The sequence below is a fragment of the Penicillium roqueforti genome (genome assembly GCF_015533775.1).
Source record: "Penicillium roqueforti strain LCP96 04111 chromosome Unknown scaffold_54, whole genome shotgun sequence".
Taxonomy (NCBI): Eukaryota; Fungi; Ascomycota; class Eurotiomycetes; order Eurotiales; family Aspergillaceae; genus Penicillium; species Penicillium roqueforti.
Genome location: NW_024067618.1, coordinates 1 through 18,575, shown reverse-complemented (window position 1 = coordinate 18,575; position 18,575 = coordinate 1). Strand labels below are relative to the sequence as shown.

Sequence of the window (18,575 nt, the reverse complement as noted above, 5' to 3'; positions counted from 1 at the left end):
CATCGGTGGAGAGACAAGCCGACTATAAGTAGACTAGTTTGCATGGGTGGATAAATATAGGATGTCTTATGTTAGAACTACGGAGTACAGAGCACAGAGGACTAGTATAAGGCAACTATGTTATTATTCCCCTGAGTTATACAACGTATTTCTAAATAGTATCTCCTTTCCCAATTTCCCCCCTTAATTCTACAAGACTTCCCATCGTGGCCAAGGCTGGCATCCGCGCTACTGGCTCTCGACGGAAGTGAGCTTGGCTTGGCAAATTCTGCCCATTGACCCTCACACGTTGCCTTCCTTGCGTTTCCTATGGGTCCGCATGAACACGCTATGCCTTTTCACCGACCATTGAAGTCCATGCTCAACTACAGTACATAAGTAGCTAACCATCATTTCAATTTACTCCGGGACCTCCTGCATTAGATCCAGCCACAATCTTTGCTCGGATAAACTTGGAACTTAATTAACTAGTTTGTACGGAATACAAATGGTGTATATAATACGTACTCGGTACAATGTCTTATACTAGCCGGTCGCAGTCTTGGCATAGATCAAATCCAAGATTTGCTGACCTGCAGCATAAGATCAGCATGGCCCCCATGGAGATCCGACCAACGCGTCATAGGTACTTTAAAAAATGCAGATCCTCCATGTGGCAGGGATTTAGAGGTGCGATTCTTTTTCATCTGGACCCCGCTCTATACAACAACCTTGAACGTGTCGGTGGGGTTCCACGGTTAATAATGCCCGTTGGGGAAATAAGGTTATTTCAAGGTTATTGACACTTTTCCTTTTTCGTATTGATAATCGGAGGCTCTCTGTAAAAATCCGAGCATTGATTTGTCGGTCGAGGACTAAACCCATATAAAAGGTGAGATGTTCTCCCGAGTGGCACTAGTCGTCTCTGGAGGCTCCAAATCATTTACAATAAACTAGTAAATGTCGTGGCATACCTAGTAGTACATCTTCAAACCATTGGCCATTTCCTGTTCAAAGGTCTCGGTGCCACTAAAGTCTTCGACTACAGGAGCAAAAGTTTGGTCAAGGACCTCCTCGTTGCTCTGCAAGGCCACAAGCTGGTTGGCGCCTACACAATTGGCAGTGGTGCTGCTGAGGCATGCACTGCGGTTATGAAGACACATTATCCTAAACTCACTCGGAAATTCATTACTGTGGCGGGCGCCATCATATCTTCCGAGAATCTCACGACATTTGTTGGCAAAGGCACGTACTTGATCGGCATGATGGGGGGTATAATCAAATCGATCGAGACGCGCATCAGGACCGGAGTGAATGCCAAATTCGGTCTTCTCAATGGCCTAGTTGACCCCGATAGCGTCGTCTCTCATATCTACATGGATTTCCTACCACGGGCACTTGACCAAGGCCAGTTTGTGCCACCTCCTCCTCCGCATCTTGTGGGCAAAAGGCTAGATAATATCCAAGAGGCTCTCCATCAGAGAAAGGGTGTTTCGAAAAAGAAACTTGTCGTAATGCTTTAGCTTAGTGAAAAAGGATACCCAGTTTGCAGGATAAAGTTTAGTTAAAGCAGTACAGGATCAATTATATACTCATGCAAAATTACATACAATAGTAACTTTTCATGCTATAATATCAAACCTTCTCACTTAGGTATGTCTTGTTGGTCAAATAAACATGCAAGTGCACACAAGAACGAAAGGGACGCCACCGACGAAGATAGCCTGATGGTCCCCATACCTAAATGTGAATGCGGATCCCGTTATTATCTTTTGCATCGAACAACTTATCGACAGTGAAGCATGTGACTGAAAAGTAGTATTAAATGTTATCTAAACTGTCCGGACAAGAATTCAGCCTAGAAAAGGAAATTCTCTCTAAAAGAACAGTGGAACAACCAGTGGACCACCTCGTCGGTAGACATGCCGAAAGGATATTGAAGAAGCATGAATATACCTCTTTTGCTGACAAACGACCCTAATTTTCTCCAATCACTGCCAAATCTTTATCACTTACACTAGGAGATTTTTCAGTAATGAGCTGAAGCTTCACCTTCCTGATATCCTTCCATCCAAGTCCCGGAGAAAAAACTAACACGGCGACGCTGACAGCAATACCGAGATACATGACTTTGTCGATGCTTTTGGCGTAGGCTGCGAGCACAGCGGCCAGCTCGGAGCCAGACACCAGGCCACGGATGGAGCGGACTCCAGTATTGATAATGGCGTCTGGAGAAACGCTAATCTGTGCAGCGCGTTTTTGAAGCTCCGAACGAAGGCTATTGCTAAAGATAGCGTTCGCAGCGATCAGAGAGATGGCGGCACCAATATTTTGCGAGAAGATGATAATGGCCATAGCAAGGGGAATCTGCTCTGGAGCCACGAGGCTTTGTATAGCGATATAGGGCTAAATTGAAGGTACGGATTAGCATAGGGTTATAATTCGTCAACCTCGGAAGAATCGGACTTACGGCCGCAGTCGTGCAACCGCTTCCAACACCGTAAAGAATTTGGTACCCAACCCGTTTTGCAACCGGAGTGGTAGCACCTAATGTCGACAAGAGTCCATTACCAATAGATGATATCACACCCCCCGCAAGAAGAAATGGGAGATAGTAGCCCAAAACGGAAACTTTCTAGTATTAGCGATGATCAGTGGACAAAATTATAATTATAATCACTTACTTAGGGTGCCTGAAACCATAGTGAATAGGACGATACTGAGGGTGATTGGGAGCATGTGAACACCGCTCATTAGAGGCGTGTCATCGTGGATTGCTTGAAAATAGATTGCAATGTAGAAATCAGCAACAAGAACACTAGACAAGCTAAAGAACATTGTCAGTGCAGCCGACCAAATAACTCGGTGTTTAAGCATAGCAAGTGGCACCATAGCATTGTCCCCTTGGTTCCACTCCCAGATAAGGAAGACAACAAAGGTAGCGCCAGCGCCGACTAGCAAGCCAATCACAACCGAGCTATCCCAGGCATAATCGTTACCGCCAAACTGAAGCCCTAAGAGGAACATGACGACGGCCGGGCAAATAAGCATGAATCCTGGGAGATCTAGAGATTTGATGGCAGAGCTAAGAATCTGCAGGGGCGGATCCTTAGGCTTTGGCTCGGGCACTGTGTTAAAGAGAAGAACCCGCCGACAATAACACCCAAGGGGAGGTTAATGTAAAAACCTAATATAGAAACTTCAGCATTTTAAAAATCACCCCAAGAAGTGGAATTACATACACCACCGCCAGGATATATGCGTGGTAAAAGCGCCTCCAATAATAGGCCCCGTTGCAAGGCCCACCTGGCCCATACCCATGTTGAGTCCCATAAAAAGGGCCTGTTTTTGTGTTGGGAGGACGGCGGAGATGGTTGTTACTGCACCGTTGGCCACACCAGCAGACCCAACACCCGCGATAACACGGCCGATGATGAACATGGCCGAAGAATGCGCTGCTCCGCATACAGCAGATCCGACTTCGAAGATGACGAAAAAGACAAGAAAGGTCCACTATATGATGATCTTGTCAGAGTTGACTTTCGTAGTCACGATGCTTGAACCAAGATATACCTTGATGGAAAATCGGCTGTAAATCTTGCCGCTCAAGGGCTGAAATGTACCTAGAGAGATCAGCATCTCGGAAAAAAGCGACAAAAGACCAGCAGTTGTGGCCTAGACAAGTAAATGGATATGTAATTACCAACCGACGTCCACTAGTGAGTCAAACTGAGAAGTAATGGCTGGAGTGGCCGTGGAAATGACAGCAAGATCAAGGAAAAAGAGGAAATAGGCCAGAGTAACTGATGTCAGGATAAGAGTGACCGCCAGGCCCGAAGGATATTGGCGCTTGAGCTCTGTATTATGGATGGAAGCACTCATCTCGACGCCATCTTGATTTTCCAAATTGGAAGATTTCGTCTCGGCCATTGCAAGAGAAGATGTCCGGCCAAGTGCTTCGAGTGAAGGATTTGTTGGTATTGATACTGTGATGACTACCGAATCATGATAGATATATAGTATAGATTATACTTCTTTTATTCGAATGTTGATTGTAAATACACTACACTCATAACTATCCCAGATTCAGCCCCTTGAGTGTAGAAGCGGACTTTGCCTCCGAAATCCGTAATCGATTAGGGTATTCTTTCACTGCATCCACGGCGGATTTGGGCCGGAGTGTAGGAGTCTGCTTTCAAAATCCGAAGCTTATCTCCTTCTGAGCCAGATATTCAGAGTACATACATGATACTATATCCATATTTACCTACAACATAGGTACGGTACAGAGTTTGTTGTACAAATTAATAGAGAGCTATACCCAAAGTGGATTAAAAGTGGGTCCGAGTTCCACGGCGGGAGCTAATGAAACGAACCTTGGAAGGTTGTTTGATGGGATATCCCAGGTTCTTTCGCTTTCACTCGTTCAATGAAGTACTATAATGACATAAACTATGATCAAGAACTTTAGTGCGTTGGCCGAGCTAGAACATTACATAAAATCCACCGTCTCACGCAATAGCTTCAACCATTGGCAACGAAGTCGTTCTGGGAGGGTAAGATCCACGTAGGGATAAGCCAGTCATAACAAGGCGAGGGTACCCCTGATCTCTAGGCCTGATGCTACGGTGTCTAAAAGGCTACATAGATGATCAGTATTAACATTGGAATTCATTTTGAAGCCGCTCCTTGGTGAATTGAATATGTCAAGTCAAAATATCAAATCAACACGCTGTTGAGAAATAGGAACTTTGAAGAAAAGTCCATGGATATGCATCAAAACGCTAGATAATCATAACATCGTACAAATGCCCTTCATCATTGTTCCATCTAATGGTAAGCACAAACAGTGTCAACCAGTGCCATTTGATTACGACTGGGTATTGAAGAATGAATGTGCTGTCCTTGCTGGAGAATCATCTGCCATCAAATAATCAGAATCCAACCCCGGCTGACTAGGGAGATAGGAGGAATCGTTCGACTGTGAGCCGAAAGCAACATCCGAAGAGTGATCTCCTGCCGCATATGATTGATGGCAGTAGGACCGACCATCCTGATCATATCCAAGACCATATATACCCAGCGAGTTGACTCCAGCGCTGGTTTCATCTGTAAGCAACGCGCGCTGCATGAAGAGGTTCTGGACCTCATCTTCGGTGCAGCTGTGTTTGGTGGTCATGTGGACCCACAAATCGTAGTTGCGATGGAAACGATGTGGGCACGAGCCGGGGTAAAAGCAAGCGATCTGTCGACCTGTTTCCTCGGCGTAGCCTTGGCCCGTGAGGGCAGAAAGAGTGGAAACTGAATCCTGCGCCGGCTTTTTGCTCGTCTTTTTCGCTTGGCGCCGTTTCCTGGCATTCGGGAGACCCAAGTGTGAAGTGCGGATGTGGTCTTCGAGTGTCAGCTTGTTGCCATAGCGCTTGCCGCAACCGACGCCGTCCCATCCCTCCAGCTTGTTGGAGTTTGAAAGATCCGTTTCGCCGCAGACAAACCGCTTTTCGCCTTGGTGTACTGTGCGAATATGGACGGTCAAGTTGCCTTGCTTGGTGAAGCTACGCCCGCATCCAGGGACGGTGCAGTGGAAGATCTTTCGTTCTTCAAGAGTGACATTGCCATGGGCTATCTCAAGGTGGCGCCGAAGCCCCCGTGCTGTCGAACAGACCAATGGACACTCAGGGCATGAGGGAGGGTGAACAATCTGAATATGGTTTTGTAGACTGGCATACGTGGGGAATGATACATCCTGTTTTGTATCGTCGTCGGCCATATTTGATGATTGAGCTTCCATATTTTCGGCACATTCTGCGCATGTGAATCGTTTCTCGGAATGGACTCTCCTCTGGTGGGTCCGTAGATTACCAGCCTTGTCAAAAGCCATGTTGCATTTTTCCTTGGTGGTTGGGTCCACGTGATCACATGGAAATGGCTTCTGGTTCAAGTGGGCAACCATGACATGTTTCTGTAGCGTCGAGTGCTTCCGGAATGTCTCGTCGCAAGGTGGATACTCCGTACAGCGGTACTTGTTATGTCCATCGTGTGTAGCAACGTGCCGGCGAAGCCGTGATCCGTTCACAAAGCTCTTCCCACAACCCCGATAGTCGCAAACGTAGTCTCGAATATCTGTATGAGCACTCTTGACATGCTGTTGAAGATGGGAAGGGCGTAAGAATGTCTTGTCGCAGTCCTCAACCTCACATTTGAAGATTCTTTCGTTATTGTGTGACCGGATATGCTCCTGGAGTCGAGCTGGACGATTGAAAGCCTTATCGCAGCCCTCGAACGGACAAGATAGGGTTTTGAGCTCGGATGGGTATACCTGTCGGGAGGAGGTGGCCGAGAATGGGGTCGCCGGAGATTCGTCCATGTCTTCGCTCATTAAACTTGGAGTACTAGGAGCCGAATACTCTGCATCGGAGTGAGTCTCCTGGTAGATCAGATCTGTAGAATGGTCAGAAATTGGATCACTTTATTGGACGTTACCTGTGGACGTAAACTTACCGGAATTGTCAAGGACATTATCCTTCTGATGTCGTTTGAGGGTTGTGATTCCCTCCGATGAGGCCTTGCGTTTCATGGCCATCATGAGACGCCCTGAAAAGGACGATTGAGAAAGGAAAAGTATCTCAAGGCATGAGGAAGTTCGGACGTCAATGCCAAACTAATATTTTTTATTTTTGCCAGAAAGGCGGTGACGGTCAACACAGAGGAAGTTTTTCCGCTCCCAAGATTTTTAGCATCAAATCCCACCTCGACCCCCGAGTTGTCTCTCATACCTCTGGGTCTTTCATCGCTCGCTTCGGCCTACAAACAGTTCGCTCCTTTGCAGATTTAACTGTCATTATGTCTGACTACGGCCACGACGACGACGTCGAAGAGACGTAAGCTACCCTTCACCAGATTGCCCAGGGACTAGGCGCAAAGGAGCTTTGCTTCCATTGTGCCTCCTGGCAGCTTCACAGCGTGTTCGCGTATACTTGTATAGACCCGTTTTCTAACAATGTGGTGTGCGCAGCTTCGACTACGAGCCCGGCGAGGATGTGTTTGATGAGGAGCCGGAGGAACAAGAGGGCCTCGAGGGCGAAGACACGGTTGGGGGAGATGATTACCCGGCCACCAACGGCGATAATGTCGTTGTCTCTGGCGATCCAAATGCTGGATACGCAGGAAAAGTGCTGGAGCAGTCGCGCGAGAAGAAAGTACCCAATGACCAGCGCACCACCACCCCGTACTTGACCAAGTACGAGCGCGCGCGTGTTCTTGGTACCCGTGCCCTGCAAATCAGGTACGTTGCTTTTGCTGCAAATGATTGCGCATTTGTTACGTGAAATTGAGCTTGTTGACATTTGGCATAGTATGAACGCCCCCGTTCTTGTCGACCTCGAAGGTGAAACCGATCCCCTCCAGATCGCCATGAAGGAATTGAACCAGAAGAAGATTCCCTTGATCATTCGCCGATACCTGCCCGATGGATGGTAAGCAATATCTTGTCAGACATGATTGGTGGGCCAGGTCTAACAATGTTCGACTTTAGGTATGAGGATTGGACATGTGAGGAGCTGCTGTAGTGGTCAAACCGGTATCAACTGTTCTCTATCAACTGCTCTCCACGGAGGCTGTTTTATATCTTTTGCTTTTCTTTTTCAGCATAGCGTTTGGAGTTCTGGGATTCGAAGAACCCGTCAAAAAAAATGAGACTTGGATGTCCTTGATGAAACATGGACACCAATGAGGCTTTGTACATGAATCTAGAACGGAAAAAAAAACATATCTAAAAATAATTTGACCTGTTTATCTTCCTGCAGATAGAAGCAATCATAGCGGCCACGTGAGTATTGTCAGGATTTCAGTGATATACTTTTGTGTCTGTATACTTCCAGTTACAATTTTGATATCAACATCTGGATGCACTTGATAAGATATTTAGAGTCATTTCCATATCCATCTGTATTCCAGGCACGTCTGCCTGTGTTAAGACCGTCCTCTCGACGAAAAACAAGTTCGGCTATTCAATGTTACATCTGAGTTAGTGCATTGACCTCGCTGGTGACTAGGTTGGTTTCGACCGATTTGCTGTCAGTAAGGGTGTTTACTTGGTTGACAAAGGATATACTATGTTATTTCAACAAATCTCAAGTAGCTATAACATATCCAGGTCCAGCTATATATCATATTCGAGTGAAAGCCCGGTTATCTTTCTTATATCTCTCGAATGGCCGAATGGCCGATCTCGGGGGGGCCCGCCCTATACCCCAACCCCGCTTGGTTTGGGGTTTATAATCAACTGGAAAGATTTTTATATCATTGATTGTCACTTTCTTGACCATTGCACAGCTAAGACTACATTGTACAGGCTCTCACCTGTGACATGAAACAACATGGAGTCAACTAACTTAGATATAGAGCAAAAAGTACTCGCTGATCCTTCGTCTACTTGCGATGAAAATGTCAACTCCAATATATCACATTCTCCAGAGGAAGAGCCTGGGCCTCAGTTAACATTCGATACGGGGCTACATACATGGCTCCAAGCTTTGGGCTCATTCTTTCTTTTTTTCAATTCATGGTAAGAATATATAAGTTCTTCAGTATAAAGATCCTATTGTTAATGCGTTGAAACAGGGGAATCATCAATACATGGGGAGCATATCAAACTTATTATGAGCGAGAGTTGCTCGTCGGTACTTCATCATCGACCATTGCCTGGATTGGATCGCTGCAGTCATTCCTTCTGATGATGATTGGAGTCATTACAGGTCCACTGTTTGATGCCGGCTATTTTCGATCCCTCCTCATCACCGCTGCATTCATGCTGCCCTTTGGCTTGATGATGACCAGTCTTGCCACTAAATACTGGCACCTGATTCTTTCCCAAGGTGTTTGTGTCGGACTTGCAGCAGGCTGTCTTTTCGTGCCCTCCGTTGCCATTTTGCCGCAGTATTTCCACCGTAAGAGAGGACTAGCCAATGGCTTAGCTGCCAGTGGCAGCAGTATTGGTGGTGTAATCTACCCAATCATGTTCGATCAGTTGCAGAAGAAGGTCGGTTTTGCCTGGGCTACCCGATCTCTTGGATTCGTCTGCTTTGGCACCATTTGTTTTTCTATTAGCATCATGCGCTCGCGCTTCCAGCCAAAGGAGAAGCGAAAGCTCTACCAGTTGTCTGCTTTAAAGGAGCCGGCCTTTACTGTCTTTGCCATTGCCATGTTCATGGGCTTCTTGGGCTTCTACAACTTCCTTTTCTATGTGCAGTCCTACGCAATTGAGACAGGCATTGTAGACTCGAACCTAGGATTCTACCTACTCTCCATGCTAAACGCCGCCTCCACCTTCGGCCGTATTGCGCCTAACTTCCTTGCCGACCACGTTGGCCCTTTGAATATGCTCACGCCCGCCGTGACCATCACTTCCATCCTAGCCTTTGTCTGGATCCGTGTTCACACCGTACCTGGCATCATCATTCTTGCCGTCGTCTACGGCTTCTTCTCGGGTGGGTTTGTGTCTCTGCCACCTGTGGTCATGGCAAGCATGACTCCGGACGTGCGCAATCTGGGCACTCGGTTGGGTATGGTCTTTGCTATCACTTCCATAGGTCTGTTGATCGGTACCCCCATCGGTGGTGCAATCCTGGCCGATACAAACCAATTTCTCGGAGTTCAGCTTTTCACCGCGTGCTGTCTCGCTACCTCTACGGTTCTTATGACCTGTGTTAGATTTCTGCGCTCGGGTCTTGAGTTCCATGCCAAGGTTTGAATATTGGCTGCCGCCCACCACCCCGGAAGATTCGGCCTTGTTCCGGCTATTTCTTCGCATACACATGTTGAACAACGATTATACCATTAGCTTCATCATTCGGTCATCGTTTTGAATTTTGCATATTGCATTACCTCCCAGCCAGTGGGAGACACAGCGCACTTCATGTTATACTTAGACGAAAATGGCAACTATCATACGTCTAATTTTGTACAAATATCCATCAAAACCCCAGCCCTGCGTAACCCCCCCATTCCATGAGAATCCCTCGAAGAAAAGGGGAGAGATAGTAAATAATGACAGCCATGGCTGCTTCAATAACCACAGAAAGAAGGATGCTTTACATCACATCCTCCGGCCCAACAGGGAAGTTCTCACCGTTTTCTCTCACGTGCTCAAGCTTCTTATCTCGACTGCATGGCTTGCGCATATCGAACGCATCTTCCCCAGTATCCGACATCCCCGATGGATCATCGCTATAATAATTGACCACCCGCCGGAAGACAGAGTACCTGTAACTATACGTCAGCCATCAATTCAGCATGGACGTATCTATATCGCCACACTTACCCCATTCCCTTGTACATGTCATATGCAACTTTATTTCCGGCACGGACGTAGAGATCCACAAACCAGGCGTCGTTGCTGTCGGATCCTCGCTCAAGCTGTTCGGTCAACCTGCGTGCAAATCCGAGACGGCGCCAGGCTGGGGCAACGGTCAGGACTGTGATGTGTCCATGCCATGGTGTGTAGTGCTCGGAGTGACGCATTGCTGGGTGCTGCTCTTCGAGCTTCCCCATAACTACGAAGGAACATGTCAGTCATATCCAGGGAGCCTAAGGAGGATGTGCCAAGCTAGGGGGAGAATTCAACATACTGTAACCTACAATGCCGGCATCATGGTCCTTCACGGTGCTGAACAATGAGGGCCATTTGTTCAGGTAGTTCAGGTAGAAGCCGAGGTCATAATTCTCAGTGAGCGGGTCGAGATTTGTAAGGTTAAGGTCTAGCAGGTCCAACGGGGACATGCGTTCAATAGAACTCATCTTGGTATTATAAATGTGAAAATACTCATGTGGGTATCTTGATATCGGGAAATATGAGTGTGATAATGTGGGGTTTGATGCTCTTGTTCTTTTTTGCCGGGCGGTGACGAGTAGTAGTCGGCGGTGAGGTTGAAGATGAATTGTTGTGTTATACCCCTCCTACATCCTGGTGATGCAGTCACTCCTTAATTGAGAAGTCGCTCTTTTAACGCGTTCTTTATATCAATTGACCGTAGCTTGGTCTTTGTTCCATTGCTACTGCGCTATATATTGACCCGGATCGGAGATATCGGACCATTCAATTCAGCGTCCTAATCAACAACTGTTGCTCGCCTGCAACTAGACTACAACCGCTTGTTCCTTTTCTCTGGCTATATTGCCCCAACCCAATTCTCCAGCTTTTCAGTAAAGCTTCCACCAGGAGATCCCGTGTGATACCTCCAACGAACCAATGCCCCCCCCTCCGTCTCCCCTGAAACTCCCACACCGCTACCCATCGGCGGCCACAGACGACTCACCTATCTCCCCCGGGACTGGGAATACTTTTGCAATTGAAAGCCCCAGATCACTGCGGACACCCCGATTATCTGCACCTCCATCTCCTGCCGCGTCCCGCCATAACTCCAACGCCATGAGTGGGTCCCATAGAGGGTCCGGGGATTTCTCTGGCGCCGCTGATGCAGGCGGCGGAGGACTAGGAAACCTGGCCGATGAGCTAGCTGATGCATGGGGAGAAGAGGAAGATGGATATGGATATGCGTCAGGCCAGGAAGCTAGCCGTGCGGGGTCACAGCACATGGGTCACAGTGATGGAGAAGATATGTATATGCAATCAGTTCACAGCGTGCAGTCCCGGTCACCATCTATCTCACCAGAAAGAGATTCACTCCATCCATCAAAGAACAAATACCGTGCCAATCATTTGCGGCAGCACCGCCGGCAGGAGTCGCAATATGATGGCTCGGATTATGGGCCTGACTCGGATCTGGAGGCGGCGGATATATCCCCCGCCTTGGAGAGCCAAATGGCTGAGATTGAGAGTCTCGTTCGGCGGGGTATAGAGAATAATGGAAGTGAAAATGACCATGTCATTCAGCGCACGGTCGAGTCCTTGAAAGATCTTGGTGGGCAGAGTGGCATTGAGAACAGTGCCATGAGGTAAGTTCATGAAGTACGACGCAATTCCACCGATCTCGATAGCTAATCTTCAGTCGCAGACTTATCACCGCTCATTCCTCAATCACATCACATCTCACCCACCAAACGCGCGCCCTCCAATCCCTCGTCCACCCACTCCTCTTCTCTCCATTCCCCCTCCTTTCCGAAGACGCCATCGACTCTCTCATGCCCCTTATCGACGAGGGCTTATTGCCAAATCTTCCATATCCCTTCCCTGAACAACACCAAGACTCCCAATCAACAACCCCTCAGTCCTCCGCACACAACCCCCTAGCCTCTCTCCAAGCCCTCATCTCGCAAACAGCAGATATCACACATACACTTCGCGGCTTGAGCGATACCCTCTACGAATCGAGACAATTGACTGCAACGGCTTCCCGCCGATTACGCTCTGCGCGAGAACTCGTCGCTGACATCCGGCGGGAAGAAGAGAGCCGCGAAGAGGGTTCGCGGTGGATCGAGCGCGGCGAGTGGGACCGCCGGCTCAAGGACCGAGAGGCTGGTAAGGTCTGCGGTGATGTAGTCAGTGGCTTTGAAGCTGTCTGTGGGGAATGGCGGGAGAAGCTATTTGGGGCTAATGCCGAAGTGGCTGCTGCATAAGTTCGATGTTGATGTTCATGACTTGATCACTTTTTGCGTTTCTGTTTCTGTTTCCTCGGGTCAGGACTCGGAATTTAGACTGTTGTCTTTTATTTTCTTATTCTCTTGTCAGATATCCATATTGATGTTTACTATATCATCATTCATAAAGTTGTTCATGTTGAGCGAGCTTCCCAGTTTCTACTTGAAATCGTGATACCATCCATTCCAATTCGCTTCATGGACTCATGCTTTCTATTCTATACTCGACCTCATAATTCATTAAAAAATATACCCGCTTCTAGATGCATGCCTGTATGCGACCTGTACCTGTGCGGGGCCAATGATGTCGTCGAGGGTTAGCATCGGCTCAAACCACCATTGTCCGTAGATAGGAAGAAAGAGAGCTGTCCAAAACATCTACAAGACCACCAAATTATAGCGAAAACTAGGAAAAGATTATATCATATTCCGAGCGAGCTGAAAGACAGAACTGGGGCCCCCATTAACAAGTTACGGGGTGAACATGGGTGAATGATACACGAAATATGCAGAAGGGTCATGAGAATTGCGCCAAAAAGAGAAGAGCTTGGATACACTTTTTAACTGGAAAGTCGTAGCTCGGTCGTTTACTGCTGCTGCTTCCATCTTGGGACCCATTTGCCACCAGCGGCGGGCTTGGATTCCGAAGCGGGAGCAGGAGACTGAGAAGAAGATTCGCGGGGTTGACGGGGCGCCCAACGCTCGGTGGGGGCCTCACGGGGCAGAGTGTCGCGGGATTCACGAGGCTCGCGGGGAGCAGGTGGAGGGGGTGCAGATCCAGCGCTGGGGACGGCACCGGTGCGCAGGTGAGGGGGAACATATCCACCCTTGCGGAGAGGGGCGGGCTCTTCGCGGACGGGGGCGCGGACGGGGACACGGACGGGCTCACGAGCGGGCTCGGATGGGACACCACCGGCTTCCTTGGCGGCTTGACGTTCTCTCCAGGTGGACGGGACTCCAGTGCGTGGGGCGACATTGAGACGGGGTGCAGTTCGTTCGAGTGGCTCTTCGAATCCACCCTTGCGGGCTGCGCGGCGGGCTTCGGCTTCGGCCTCCCGCTGTTGCTGCTTCATAGCCACCTCATCCATTTTACTATATGTCAAGTTAGTACTAAGGTTTGAAGTGAAATCAAAATAGGGGAATACTGACGCTCGCTCTTCCTCACGCTTGGCCTTCTCCTCAGCCATGACACGACGGCGCTCTTCCTCGCGAGCGATGCGCTCCTGCTCCTCACGCTCGGCACGCTCCTGCTCCTCTCGTTGACGAGCCTCCTCTTCCTCGCGCTCCTGCTTCTCGCGGCGGCGGCGTTCCTGAACCTCCTTGACGCGCTGCTTCTTCTTGGCCTCGAACTCACGCTCGGCGGCCTTGCGACGCTTTTCGAACTCCTCGTGGCGCTTCTCGGAAACCTCTCGGCGGAAGTTGCTGAACTGGGGAACCAGACGACCCAGACGGTGCTTGAGGAGAACGGCCTCGGTATGCTTCTCCTTAGACTCACGCAGTTCATCAGCGACCTGCTTCTCGTAAATCTCTCGGTCGAGTTTCTTCTGGGCATCGTAATCGGCGGAAATATACTTGAGTTCCTCGCGACGGAAGGCACGCTCCAAGTGGTCGATACGCTTAGCAGTGGTACGGATACGGTCGTTCAGCTCGTTCTTCTCTTTCTCAAGCTGAGCCAGCTTCATGGCACGCAGGCGGTTGGCATCAAGCTCGTCAAGGTCGATCTCGCTGACGTCAATACCCTTAACACCAGTCTTGAGCTCCTCGAGCTGCTTCTTGAGCTCCTCCTGGCGAATGCGATCCTGCTCATCCTTCATACGCTTGAGCTCACGATCACGCTGCTCATCGGCCAGACGCTGCTTCTCAGCATCCTGGAGTTGCTGGGCACGGACACGCTTGCGAGTCTCCTCCTCGCGCTGCTTCCGCTGCAGAGCATCGGTAGCGGCTTCCTTCTTCTTGTCTATAAGGACACGACGGGCAAGGGTCTCCTCGTGCTCCTGGGTGACACCAGCAATGGCGCGGGCCTGAGCAGTCTGCTTGGCTTGGAGACGAGCCTGGTTGTAGGAGGGATCGACGTACATACAGGTGATGTGGAGGGTCTTGGCGAGACGGGCAACCTGGAAACGAGCAATCTCGGCGGGGGTGTGCTGTAGACGTTGAACAGAGCCAAACTCACTCTCAGCAGAGCCAGCGCTGCTGCCGGCGTGGGTAGCCTTGGAGGAAGAGAAGACATCGGAGTCGAAAGTCAGGACGCCGGAGATGTGGTCAACTCGAATAGCGAGGTCACCCTTCTTGCAACCGTTCATGATGAACTTCTCAATCATGGCGGGGGTGATCTGGAAGGGAGCAGGGAACTGGGCAAGCTCGTAGACGAACTTGAGCTCAACGGACTCGTAAACCTGGGACAGCTGCTGGAACAGACGGGTGAGAATGACCTGCTGCAAAGGCACAACGTACTTCTCCATCTCGGGGTCGGCACCGATCTGCTTCAGGATGGGGGTAATCTTCTTGCAGATAGACAGAGGGTGGAAGTCGACCTCCAGGATGTTGTACAACTCGCGGATCTCAGGGCGCACACGGCGGAGCAGACCCTTGTTCAGAGCATCGCGGAAGAGCACAGTACGAGTGGGCGAGGTGGCCATGCCGAGAAGGTTAGTGAGACGGGTGTTCTTGTTCTTGCGAGCCTCATCCACATCGACCAGGGCGCCGCGGGAGCGGGAAGTGCTGATAACGGGGATGGACAGGGCGGAAAGGAGGACAAATGACGCGGCCTTGGTCATCTCGAGCTCGGTCACCGACGGGTTTTCCTTCTTGGAACTCTGGCCGCTGGCCAGGGCCACTGAAGAAAGACGGAGGAGGTTGTAGTAGCGGTTGTAAGCGGCGGCGTGGAAGAGGTAGTTCTCGCTAACAAGGAAAATGCGAGCAAGCTTCTCGTAGTAGTTGGCCATCATAATGTTCTTGGCGGGGCGCTTGCTGAGGTTCAACAGAGTGTGGATATCCTCAATGCTGCGGAAAGCCTCCTGCCACAGCTCCAACTCAACGGCGACGTTCAACTGCTGGAAGCGGGTGTCAAGGTGACGCTGGAGAGTGTCGGCGTCGCTCAGGTTGATGGCGTGCATCTGCGAAGAGTACTTGGCGGCATTCTGCACATGGTTGCGCAGGAGCTCACACAGGCGGCGGAACTCGGTCTTACGGGCGTACTTCTGGCAGAACTTGAAGGCCTGCAGGGCAGTCGATTGGTACATTATCTCGAGACGGGCATTGTTCTTCAGGATCTCGAGGACGGTGCGGTAGGTCTCCCACAGGAACTTGAGCCAAGGGGTGACGACGGCGCGGTCGGTACGGTCGCGAGACTGCTCACCGGAGACAGTTGCAAGGAGGATAGTCTCGGGGGTCTCGATGGCCTCCAAATCCTCAACGTTGGAGGAAGGAGCGGCGGACTCGAGGGTCGATTGGATCTCGTCGGCCTTGGCCTGTGCCTCGGTGACCTTCTGTTCGGCGAGTTCGATGAACTTCTTGAGAACAACCTGCACATGGAAGAAATCCTAAGTTAGTGACAAGACACTTTTTTTCATCTTTTTTTTTTTTTTAGAGCGATCATCAACACGAACCTCGATAGTGCCGACATTGGTATTCTGAGCGATGTTCTTGTATTGGTAAAGACCATCCTTGGCGGCCTTGCCCTTGCGGAGGTCGACAGACAGCTCAACGAACAGGAGCATCACCGGCTCGAGGGAGGCGATGGGGCTGCTACGGGTGCGCTTGGAGGTGACATGTTCGTGGAGGACAGTCAAGGCGGCGGGAGCCTGGCCGACGGCGATGAGTTCCTGAGCCCTCTGTGCACGATATAGTCATTAGCAACCGATGCATCTTATGAACCATGACGCCAGCGACGGCGACGCTTACCTTGAGGACATTCTCAGGCTTAATATGCGGAGGAGGCGGCATGATGGGTGGATGCCCCTTGGGAAAGGATCAAAGGTGACTGATAAGAAATTAAAAAATGGACAAAAAAAGTTGGGTGAGGCCAGCGACACACACGGGCAGGGAATAATGCGATTAGACTGCCACGCGAATACCCGATAACGAGGGGAAGATTCACAATGTGCGTGTTGAGGCCAGAGCAAAAATTGGATCCCGCCAATGTTCCCACTTCGCGTTAAGCGATGACGATCACGTGTTGTGGCCTGAGGCAGATATCGAATTTGGGTCGGTACATAGTCAGACACCTGTCATATTTGACTACCGTGCATATTGTGACTATGTTTTCTTATTGGTTGACTGCAATATTCCAAGTCATGTAACTAAAGATTACAATTCCAACTATCTCATTCCGAGCCCGACAAATATACACAATCCAGAGTTCAGACAGGAAGTACCCGGTACAAGTTATGTACTGTATCCACCTATCAAACATTAGTAGTCGTCCGACTCATGCCAAGTACCGGGTACCTCCCCTCCCAATAATATCCCCCGTGTAAGGAAAAAAGGGAAACCCACGGACCTGCCCATCTCCTCAGGAAAATCCCCTCTGAACACATTCATTTGTCCATTCTCTCTCTCTTACTCTAACCCGACTCCTTCACCTTCTTTTGTTCCTCCCCTTCCTCTTTGTCCGGCGTCTTGGCCCCCTGATTACCCGGCCCCCCCCCCTAACCTAATTCTTACGCCCTTGGAACACCTGCCGATCCAAAAACCCCCTCTCCCCCCTTTCTCCCATTCGCGCTTCTTCCACAGCTCAACACGTCACGATGGCTCCCTACGAACTTCGATCCGGGGGTGATGTCAAGAACAAGAAGCAGAGTGTTGCCGACTTGAAATATCGTCGGTTGACCGAGCTCAATGGTCGTCTAAAGGAGGATCTGGACCGTCCACGGGTCAAGGTCTCCGAGGCAGCTCTTTCGTCCGTTTGATCCTTTCTATGTTCAGAAAGCAAACAACTAACACCTCAACAGTCTCATCAGCTACTGCAACAACACTCGCGACTTTATGGTTCCATCCGTATGGGGACAGGTATGCGACCGGCCTTTTTCCACATCGCGCGCGCCCATCCAGACTAACCACTTCATTTCCTAGGTTGACAAGCGCGAGGATCCCTACGCTCCTCAGCAACAGGGGGGTTGCTGCACCGTCATGTAATGCACTCACGACGGGAGTTTTTCGCCATGATATTTCGATTTCGATTTCGCTCTCCTTTTTTCTTCTCTTCTACTTAATCCCGGTCCCATTCACGACCACCCCTTGGACCCGAACAAAGCATTGCGATTGCTCGCGCGGACAAAGATGTCGGCCTGAAAGAATCGTCTGCTGGTCCTGCACGAAACCTTCCACGCCTCCGGGGATCAAGTCCTGTTGTGTTTTGTCGCCCTTTTCGCCTCCGGTCCCCTTTGTTCTCAGACTCTGCAGACAGTGCACTTGACGATGCATTTGTTGCGCCTTTTTTCTTCTTTGAATTTCACCATTACCCCTTCTTGCTTTTTTGTTTGGAATCGGCATTATCTTCTCTTTTTCTTTTCTTTTCCTTTTTTCCTTTTCATTTTCTCCTATGTAACCTTTTCTTACGGTTTCTCTTCAAATCTTCAAAAAGCCTCTATGTTCCATTCAGGGCGTGAGAGTTGCCATTCATGTATCATAGATTCGCATGACCAATACCATACCGATCTAATCGAAATTGCGCTATTTTCATCCAATTCGGTTCCAAATTCCGGCAATCGCGGCTGGGATGACCCGTCGGGGTTCAGCCCCTCGGTTGTTTCGGCCTTGTCTAGCTTAAATTGGCAATTGAGAAGTCATGCAAAGTAATTTGGTATACAACGTATGAATCAGGCATTATTCCAATCTAGTACATGTAACATGCAATTGTAAGACAGGATTTGATTACGAAGGTGTATAGCGGCCAACAGCCGGATGCCTGATTTTAATGGTTTTATAGCCTAATTAGGACTAGCTCTTACCAATTTTAGACCGGCAGGAAATTAAAATACCTGAATTACTATGACAGATCT

General features: G+C 49.5%; 8 protein-coding genes across 8 annotated transcripts; 4 read left to right on the top strand and 4 right to left on the bottom strand.

Moving 5' to 3' along the window:
- Nucleotides 1–953: 953 nt before the first annotated feature.
- LCP9604111_9621 (uncharacterized protein) lies at nucleotides 954–3,909 on the bottom strand (the record flags this gene model as incomplete). Its single annotated transcript, XM_039077896.1, has 7 exons — nucleotides 954–1,122; nucleotides 2,075–2,385; nucleotides 2,450–2,610; nucleotides 2,664–3,107; nucleotides 3,222–3,492; nucleotides 3,553–3,602; nucleotides 3,687–3,909. 7 exons carry the CDS (start codon nucleotides 3,907–3,909, stop codon nucleotides 954–956), a joined length of 1,629 nt encoding a protein of 542 aa, XP_038924370.1.
- Nucleotides 3,910–4,849: 940 nt separating this feature from the next.
- Nucleotides 4,850–6,559, bottom strand: LCP9604111_9620 (C2H2-type zinc finger protein; the record flags this gene model as incomplete). Its single annotated transcript, XM_039077895.1, has 2 exons — nucleotides 4,850–6,417; nucleotides 6,478–6,559. 2 exons carry the CDS (start codon nucleotides 6,557–6,559, stop codon nucleotides 4,850–4,852), a joined length of 1,650 nt encoding a protein of 549 aa, XP_038924369.1.
- A 260-nt stretch (nucleotides 6,560–6,819) lies between these two features.
- On the top strand, nucleotides 6,820–7,544 carry LCP9604111_9619 (DNA-directed RNA polymerase core subunit RPO26; the record flags this gene model as incomplete). The annotated part of the gene is made up of 4 exons (XM_039077893.1): nucleotides 6,820–6,857; nucleotides 6,992–7,261; nucleotides 7,332–7,451; nucleotides 7,511–7,544. The coding sequence occupies 4 exons, from the start codon at nucleotides 6,820–6,822 to the stop codon at nucleotides 7,542–7,544; spliced, it is 462 nt and encodes a 153-aa protein (XP_038924368.1).
- Nucleotides 7,545–8,354: 810 nt separating this feature from the next.
- Nucleotides 8,355–9,727, top strand: LCP9604111_9618 (MCT family MFS transporter; the record flags this gene model as incomplete). Its single annotated transcript, XM_039077892.1, has 2 exons — nucleotides 8,355–8,542; nucleotides 8,599–9,727. The coding sequence occupies 2 exons, from the start codon at nucleotides 8,355–8,357 to the stop codon at nucleotides 9,725–9,727; spliced, it is 1,317 nt and encodes a 438-aa protein (XP_038924367.1).
- Nucleotides 9,728–10,067: 340 nt separating this feature from the next.
- On the bottom strand, nucleotides 10,068–10,773 carry LCP9604111_9617 (peptide alpha-N-acetyltransferase complex B subunit NAT3; the record flags this gene model as incomplete). The annotated part of the gene is made up of 3 exons (XM_039077891.1): nucleotides 10,068–10,239; nucleotides 10,298–10,529; nucleotides 10,605–10,773. The coding sequence occupies 3 exons, from the start codon at nucleotides 10,771–10,773 to the stop codon at nucleotides 10,068–10,070; spliced, it is 573 nt and encodes a 190-aa protein (XP_038924366.1).
- Nucleotides 10,774–11,404: 631 nt separating this feature from the next.
- LCP9604111_9616 (uncharacterized protein) lies at nucleotides 11,405–12,552 on the top strand (the record flags this gene model as incomplete). The annotated part of the gene is made up of 2 exons (XM_039077890.1): nucleotides 11,405–11,931; nucleotides 11,991–12,552. 2 exons carry the CDS (start codon nucleotides 11,405–11,407, stop codon nucleotides 12,550–12,552), a joined length of 1,089 nt encoding a protein of 362 aa, XP_038924365.1.
- A 608-nt stretch (nucleotides 12,553–13,160) lies between these two features.
- On the bottom strand, nucleotides 13,161–16,518 carry tif32 (putative eukaryotic translation initiation factor 3 subunit EifCa; the record flags this gene model as incomplete). Its single annotated transcript, XM_039077889.1, has 4 exons — nucleotides 13,161–13,665; nucleotides 13,723–16,097; nucleotides 16,182–16,406; nucleotides 16,477–16,518. 4 exons carry the CDS (start codon nucleotides 16,516–16,518, stop codon nucleotides 13,161–13,163), a joined length of 3,147 nt encoding a protein of 1,048 aa, XP_038924364.1.
- An 803-nt stretch (nucleotides 16,519–17,321) lies between these two features.
- Nucleotides 17,322–17,709, top strand: LCP9604111_9614 (guanine nucleotide-binding protein subunit gamma; the record flags this gene model as incomplete). The annotated part of the gene is made up of 3 exons (XM_039077888.1): nucleotides 17,322–17,473; nucleotides 17,526–17,583; nucleotides 17,647–17,709. The coding sequence occupies 3 exons, from the start codon at nucleotides 17,322–17,324 to the stop codon at nucleotides 17,707–17,709; spliced, it is 273 nt and encodes a 90-aa protein (XP_038924363.1).
- Nucleotides 17,710–18,575: the final 866 nt, after the last annotated feature.